Source organism: Lycium barbarum, chromosome 7 (assembly GCF_019175385.1).
Source record: "Lycium barbarum isolate Lr01 chromosome 7, ASM1917538v2, whole genome shotgun sequence".
NCBI lineage: Eukaryota > Viridiplantae > Streptophyta > Magnoliopsida > Solanales > Solanaceae > Lycium > Lycium barbarum.
In genome coordinates, this window is record NC_083343.1 from 110881215 (window position 1) to 110889803 (window position 8589).

An 8589-nucleotide genomic window follows, 5' to 3' on the forward strand; every position below is an offset into this window, starting at 1 on the left:
TATATTTCATTGTATTCTATTGTATATACACATACTACAACTTTATATTTCTTAAACAATCAATCATATTTCATTGTATTCCAGCGTATATTTTTCTATATTTGGAAGTTTTCAAATCTTTAGTGGTTTTAGAATTCAAAAAGTTTTGATTGTGATAAAAGTTGAGAGAGATTCGTGAGCTGTTATGGAATGCGTGAAATATGGTTGATTTAATTTAACTTACCATTTAAAAAGAAAAAGAAGAATCTGTTCCAAAAATATATCTTATTTTTACTCAACCTGATTTTGTATTTCCGTGTATTTCACTCTATTTCAAAAAATATGTTCCATAAATAGCTCTTGATTTCACTGGAGCGTGTTTACTGTTCACTGTATTTCTCTATATTTAAAAAAAAAACAGAAATACACGCGTTTTTAAAAAAAGTAGCTACGCTTGGTAATTTTGCATTTTATAGTATATCTAGTTAGAAGTCAATAAAAGGTAGCTATTTATGTAAGTTTCACAAATTTCTTTGTATAAAAGATAAGTCGGGAGAGAGAAATTTAATTGAGCTCCCATCTAGCCTTAGATTTTGAAGTTGAAACTCAAAACTTAAAAATTTGAGTTTTTAAAGTTGTGATTTTTGGAATTTGGAGATGTGTTGACATACATCTTACTTAGAAAAATTTCAAAGTTTTGTGAGTGAATGAAATTTCTCCCAAAAACTAATCTGAGTCAATTTTGGGGAACTTGAAAATATTTTGAAAATAATTTTTTAAAATCTGATTAAATTTCATGGCCAAATAGATATTTGAAGATAAATTTTCAAAATCTGATCCAAAATCTATGGCCAAACGCTAGCTGAGTTTTTGAGTTTTGGGAGCTCTAGAGGAAGGAACACACTACCAAGTCACCAAATACACTTCCAAGGTATGAAATTTTGGTGTAATTACCACGGATTAACACTACTTAACCTAGTTATAATATTCCAACGGATCAAAATTTATAGATTTTACAAGAATCACCAAGAACACTACGGACATTAACCCAACTCTAACATAGTAATTATTTGAATATGTCTATCGCGCTTGTTTGGAGATAGAAAAACACAAGTTAAACATCTACTTGAAGAAGAACCTAGAATCAAGACACTGAAGTCGGGGCATTTAGCCAAGGGTTTTAACTAAGTTTAATTAAATTCTCTTGGGATTAAGGCAAACGTTAATTGAATTACTTAATGTAGATTGAGGTAGTCAGATTGTTGTTGGCACGCTTTAGAACTAGCATTGAATTGGAAAGCGAATTCAAGGTGATTAAGATATACCTTTACCAAGGTTCTTTTCTCACAAATACTTTGAAGTGTTCTATTAAATGTTTTATAGTGTTATACATATACTCCCTCCTGATAAAAAAAAAGAGTTTATTTAGTCATTTGCACACCCCTTAAGAAAATATTAACTCCTAGACAAAAATAGGTAATTTAACTAAACTACTCCTAATTAAATAGACATTGAAATTTGATCATATAACACTTAATAGGGGCAAATATGGAAAAACAAGGTTACTTTTTTCTTGATTTGCTAAGTGGACTCTTTTTTTTATCCAAGAAAAAAAGACTAAGCGAGCTCTTTTTTTGATCCAGAGGGAGTATTTGACTGGAGTGGACAAGCACGCATTATTCATAAATGTTTTGATGCGAGTTTTAAATTATTATAGCATCATGAACGAAGTGTTATTTTTTAAAAGTTTTGTTTAGATATTTTCAAATTATATAAGTCTATGCAAGATTTACAGTTTTCCTTCATGCTTTTCTTGAAATATTTAAAGACTTGACGGTTTTTTAAGTAATAAGATTTAGTTAAAGTTGAGGCTAGTGTGCCAAAGTAATGCTTTCGATATTTGAGAAGGATATTTAGCCTTAGTTGGATTGTGATTTACCTCAAAATTAGTTGTGCCAGAGCAGGTTTTCGTGCGATGGCCCAGGACTAGATGGTGCTTGTGATATTTCAGCATTGGACACGTTTTATTTGGCAAGTAATGAGACCATGGTTCGGCCACTAATTTATCGTGGTAAGGCAACTTAATGTGTTAAAAGAAACGTCAAATCGTGTGACACTACTGGGAAGCTGGCCCTGTCGATTGGGCAAAGTTCATCAAACATAATGATCTTATGATGACTAAGAATCAAATAATACTCCCGAAATTAAAGCTAGGTATAACTCTCCTCCATAAAGAAAATTGTTTTAAATTTATAGCTTTCAAATGATTTATGCTTTTAAAATTATATAAACTTTTAACTTATCTAGAAAACAATATATTTAAATATCGATTTGATTCGATTTTGTTTTGTGTGATACCAAATCAAAACAAACCAAATGCATGTCGATTTCTCAACTTGGTTTCTTGGTTTGGACATGCATACAACTCCTTTTCCTTTGTTAATAAGTTGAACAAAACCAAATATAATTGGCACCGACAGGATTATTATTACAGATATTATACCACAATAGCACATGTTGTTAATGAGATATTATAATGGATACTCTGAACCAGCAAATTACAGTCAGCTTCATAATAACAGTGAGTGGTAGACATGTTCATACACTTTCAACTACTAAATAAAAGATATACTGCCACCACATTGCTTCTTCTCAACAGGTTTTACAGTGAACCAGCATAATAATCCAAGCATAAATAATCGAATTAGAATCTTTAAACAATATGATTGCAGTGCTTCTAGTTACAAAAGAATAAAAGAACGAATAAAATTGCCACTATAGGTTTCAGCTAAACGAGCTATTATTCATCGACTATCCCTTTTTCTTCACGATGGAAAACATTCCACTCGCTTCAGAACTCCAGTTAGAAAATATAAATCTTCCGACCATTCTATGATCCTAGTAATATACGCGGAATCCTTACCCCGAAAGAAAAGATTGATGGTCTACATGTTGGTGATTAGCAGTGAGGATAAACGACCCAACGGCTGGAATAATGTATCCATGAAAAAAAAAACATGCAGTTAAAGGAGTGTACTGCATTGTCACTTTGATTCCTGCGATCCTTCATAGCCATAGGGGTTTTGACTAGCCCAGTTCCACTGATCCCGGCACATATCGTCAATGCCATATTTAGCCCTGAAAAATAAGCCAGACATTTAGGGGTCGTTTGGTAGGAGGTATTAGAGAAAATAATACTAGTATTAGCTTTGGTATTGTTTAAAAATGTCTGCATAACTAATACACCATATTTCAGTACTATTCTTACACACCCTACAAGACGATCCCTTAGTACAAAACATATCAAAAGTAGATTAGTATATGTCATAGAGAAAGGGGAGGCAGGAAAGTTGTAGCTGCTATCAGTGTCACCCCCTCAACAAGCAGTTTAATACTTTAATTAGATTGATTAACAACCAGACAATTGAAGAATGTAGACTGGTAAACGTAATGATATATTTGTAATTATCATTTACCTCCAATTCAATTCTAGCTCTGCTTTCTCTGTTGCTGCATATACAATTTCAGCATCCCCAGGTCGTCGACCAGACATCACCAGTGGAATTTTCTAGTAAAGCAGAATAAGAGTTAGTGCACCAGGAACACTAATTAGTGGTACAATTACAATTAGTCTGTTCCACAATTAACAAAGCCTTTCCGCACAAAGTGGTAAGTCAGAATCATACAGCGAGGAGATTAAAGAGAGCTGGAATTATGTGAACAAAAAATAGAGCCTTTTAAATTATGAGAGACGTGTCCAATTTCCTCCCAGATGAGAAGAACTGGAAAAACAACTCTTGTAAATCTCCCATATCCGAAAATCAAACAACGTGCATTCCACTAAAGAGGCTTAACTTTAAAAACTTATCAATATGCACCAAGCCGATCTTTTTTTTTTTTTTTTTTTTTTTTTTTGGTTGAAGTAAATGATTTCATTGCAGGCATCAAGCAGATGCATAATAGTTACAAAAGTAAAATAGCAAAAGGGCCAAGCCGATCTATTTCATTCTAATTCGATCTAAGAAGAGAATCAGGCTCGCCGTTATTATAATTTAACAATAGAAATTATAAGGCCCTCTATTTACATAACGAAGCAAAGGCTCTTGCTCGAATGCATGACACATATGTCTGCCTTCCTTTTATAAAAGTTTTAACTCACTGAACTGGGCGTTTCCATAGAGATGCCGCCCAAGGATGAATCGAAAAGTACACTACCTTTCCTGATGCCTTCTCAAATGCTGCTACCACTTCCAAGACTGACGATCCTTTCCCAGTTCCCAGGTTGTAAACTTCACAACCTGAAATGATTAAGCAAAATCATAGGTATAATCAACACCAAGCAGAGGAACTTTCCACCCCTATGCCCTTACTTAGATAGGTCACCATCGCTTTATCATCCAACAAGAATAAAAGTGTCTATAAAGACATCCAAATGATATTGGTCTAGAAATGCAAAGACAAGCCACACTAGAACTAACATGATTTAGTTAAACAGAAACAGCATAGCAGAAAAATTCACACCATAATACTATTTGCCTGGGTGTTAGTGATACTAACCATGTCACAGAGAACACAAGGAGGAAAAATGACAGAGAGAAATACAGCTTCACTAATGTAAGAACAAGAATCCAACAGCAGAATTGAAAATATATTTCAGAGCAAACAGTCTTCACGAAAGAAAAGTAAGAGAGCTTTGTGGTCATGGATTCTGAAGCTACTGGGAAAATTAACACCAGACAACTTAAACAGAGAAGTAACAATCATAAGAAGTAGCAAGTACTCACCTGTCGAAGGATCAAACAGCTTCCGTAAGGCAGCAATATGGCCATCCGCTAAATCAACAACATGAATGTAATCACGTACCTGAAAATATCGGCACATGATCACTCACATGTTCAGGCAAAGGATAACCCCACTTTCTTCCCATCAGTTTAAGCTAACTAACGACTGAATAAGAAAGAAAGTGGCCATGCATCCTTTTTCTAATTTGGTTCCGAGGTACGTGGGTGAGAAAGAGGAGGAAAATAGAAAAATGCAAAACAGTCCACATCCATTTGGATTCATAGTTTCATGTAGCTAGACAAAGATTTCCAAATTTGAGTGAACTAATTTCTCAAAATATCCAAAAAATTCTGACAATCTAGAACAAAATTGCCGCCTAATAGTCCTATGTCCTATCATAAGTTAAAATATTAATAATAATCACTAAGTATTGGCTAATGAAAATTTTGCCATACCGCTGTACCATCCTTTGTTGGATAATCAGTTCCATAAACTGTCAGTGCTGGTCTCCTGCCAACAGCAACTTGTTGAACAAAGGGCATGAGGTTGTTTGGAATTCCACGTGGATCATCACCAATACGGCCACTTGGATGTGCGCCAATAGGATTGAAGTACCGCAATAATATGACTTTCCATTCAGGGTCAGAATGGTAGACATCCCGGCAAATATCTTCAGCGAAGAGCTGAAAATTAAATCTAATTAGCTTTGAGTATAAACATACAGCATACACGTAACCAGGATTATGGTTATTCAGGAAAAGAGAGAACACATACTCCCCTTCCTCTAAAAGAAAAGGACAAGGGAAGGTATAAAACTTGAGCCTCAATAGAGAGGCAGTCAATGAATAGGGTGTATTAGTAGTGCTGGGATTAGTTATTATTGACTGTTTGGTTTGTTGTATTAAATAAGACGCATTGCATAATTTCTAAATAGTACTGAATAGGGTGTATTTAAATAGAAATACTATTGGTATTGTTAATCCATAGTTTACTATGTATAAGAATAGTACTGAATAGGGTGTATAAGTAATACTGGTATTAGTTGTACCGGACTTAAATTTGCAACCAAACATTGTAATAAAGTTTAGTACCAGCATTATTCTACCTAATACACCCTACCAAACGACCCCTTAGATTTTAGAATCGCAGATATCCGCTTCATTAAACCAGCTGAGCACTGAAATGATCAGATGAGACAACTCAAAAGATACCTTTGTCCTTCCATAAGGATTTGCAGCACTTATGGGAGATTCCTCAGTACAAGGAACCTCTTTTGGCCAGCCATAGACAGTAGATGATGATGAGAACACAAGCTGAATAGTTGAAGACAGAAAAACCAGTAATAATTAATAAGTTACGAGAGAGAAAAGATGCATTATTAAGATAAGTAAAAGAGTAGAGAAGAAATACATTTTTGCATCCACTCGTTGCCATGACTTCCAGCAGGGTAATTGTACCTGTAATATTGTTGTTATAGTACATCAAAGGTTTCTTGACACTTTCACCCACTGCTTTTAGTCCAGCAAAATGGATAACAGCATCGAACCTGCATTACATATGTAATAGACGCTGAACTAAAGAAATAAAGTAAAGCAAGGGAGCCGGCAAATATAAACATTACCACCATCATGTTGGAAAATGCTAGACAAGAGCAAATTTTGCGGTAAACAGTATATAATCCATGACAATCTTCAGCTTATTGTAGACATAAGGACATGACCCTAGATAGGAAGGTATGGAGGTCTAGGATTAGGGTAGAAAGGTAGTAGGTAGCCGAATGTTGTCGTACTCTTATGTGGGAGAGGCAGGGGGCTCATCTCCACTTCTCATCTTCTTGTTTAGTAGTATTAATTAGTATTCGCGTAGTATCTTATTCTTCAATTTTTATTACTACATGTTGCTTCATTTCTTTGTTTATCTTTCTATTTTGCTGTTGTTATTTTCTTTCAATCTTGCTTTGCTTACACTTCTTTTGAGCCGAGGGTCTATCAGAAATAGCCTCTCTACCCCCACAAAGGTAGGAGTGAGATCTGCGTACATCCTACCCACCCCAGACCCCACTTGTGGGATTACACTGGATATGTTGTTGTTGTTGCTTACCAAGTTTTCAGCTTACTGCACTGTGGATGAAAAACATGGGCTAGAATAACGGAAGGCTGATTAATAAAGAGGAAGGGAGTACAAAAAGAATTCAAAATTAAAGTATATCTTGCAACTACCACGGTAGAACTAGAACTTACTTGTTAGACTCGAAAAGCTTTTCAACTGCAGGCTTGTCACGCAGATCAATCTGACATTTAATACAAAATTACAGAAATCAGGAACACCAATACAGGAAATGAAACAACAATCAAGTGCTTGACACTAGAAAACATACTACTCCGAGCAGAAAAACAAAAATTGACACAAAACTACAAACTTAAAACCAAGCAGAAAAGTGCCAAATCCTATAGATTTCTGAATTTAAGGTCCCGTTTGGCCATGGACAATTCACTTTTTTCCGGAATCATGTTTGGACACAGAAATGTTACAATTTTCCAGAATTCAACTTCACTTGAAGTTGAAAAATACCCGTTTTCACATTTTTCACTCCAGATCACTCACAATTCCAGGTTGTATTCCCGACCAAACACAACCCCAATTTCCAAATATACCATTTTTCAACTTTTTTCCAAACACTACTTCTTTTTTTTTTTCAAATTTCACATTTATTAGGTCCAAACGCCAACTAAAGATTCACATCTTAACAAAAATTGGAAGAAGTATTAGACATGATAGACCCAAATCATCATTCTTGATAAGAACACAGATACAACAAATAAAAAATCGAATCTTTACACCTAGATATATGTATTTCCAATTCCCACTTTCCACCTCCACAGTATTTTGCTAGATTACTGCTCTTGGGATAATATTTTGCTTACCAAACACTAGAAAATAAGTAAGAAACCCACTCGTTTTCCAAGAAATCATTTTTCTTCATACCAAACACACCCTACAGATTCCTGAATATAAAGTTTCACATCTCAATAAAGTAAAAAATCAAGATAGACCCAAATCAGCATTCTTGATAAGAAGACAGATGTAATAAATAAAAATCCAATCTTGCACATTTTCAAGAAAATCGAGGAATAACGTACATTGTAAAAAGAGAGATTGGGGCCAAATTGAGAAGCAAGTTCTTGAACCCTTTTAACAGCAACAGAAGAAGAATTATCCAAATTATCAACAACCACAGTCTTATAACCACCTAACAGTAACTGTAACACGGTGTGACTCCCAATGTAACCAGCTCCACCCGTCACTAGTATGTTCTTCGACATTTGATCCAAAATTCTATAACCAAAAATCAAGAAAATGGTGGGATCTATCTATAGAGAGAGTTCAAAGTGGACTTTATATAATGGTATTGAAATTTGGTCACCTCTTCTCTGTCATTGGGTGGAAAGAAAGAAAGAATAATAGTATTATTATCAAAGAAGAATAGTAGTATTAAGGAAGAGAAAGGAGGCCATGTGGAAAGGAGGTTTCATCACGTCGGTAGTCTTCTTCAATCGGCGGCTTTTCATACTGCCAGTTACTCTTCTAATTTTTATTACAGTGGGAGAGATTAGAAAAATATAATTTCTGTTAAAAAAAAAAAAGGCAAACATTTAGATTATATGAAATTTCAGAAATATACAATTTGCTCACTTACATTACAAAAAAAAAATAGCTCAAAATTTACATTGTAAAGCTTTAACCCAAAAACACTTTTATACAGTATTATACACTTATATATACAAAAGGCAGGTACATTATGTATCTAAGTATTTGAAGGTTTATAAT

The 8589-nt window shown here is 34.4% G+C and overlaps 1 protein-coding gene across 1 annotated transcript; it reads right to left on the reverse strand.

The window, feature by feature from the left end:
• Positions 1-2592: 2592 nt before the first annotated feature.
• On the reverse strand, positions 2593-8363 carry LOC132603798 (UDP-glucose 4-epimerase GEPI48-like). Its single transcript, XM_060317041.1, has 9 exons — positions 7902-8363; positions 7002-7051; positions 6172-6307; positions 5973-6074; positions 5217-5444; positions 4764-4842; positions 4195-4277; positions 3456-3547; positions 2593-3117 (listed from the first exon to the last, which is right to left on the reverse strand). The coding sequence occupies exons 1-9, from the start codon at positions 8082-8084 to the stop codon at positions 3024-3026; spliced, it is 1047 nt and encodes a 348-aa protein (XP_060173024.1). The 5' UTR covers positions 8085-8363; the 3' UTR covers positions 2593-3023.
• Between the last annotated feature and the right edge of the window lie 226 nt (positions 8364-8589).

Bases quoted from the DNA above. Each gene is read 5' to 3' on its own strand.
- LOC132603798 (XM_060317041.1), bottom strand. From the start codon at position 8,084: ATGTCGAAGAACATACTAGTGACGGGTGGAGCTGGTTACATTGGGAGT. The intron at 7,052-7,901 runs GTACGTTATTCC...ATTAAATGTCAG, and splicing joins CCAATCTCTCTTTTTACAAT to ATTGATCTGCGTGACAAGCC. The intron at 4,278-4,763 runs GTGAGTACTTGC...TAATCATTTCAG, and splicing joins GCTGTTTGATCCTTCGACAG to GTTGTGAAGTTTACAACCTG.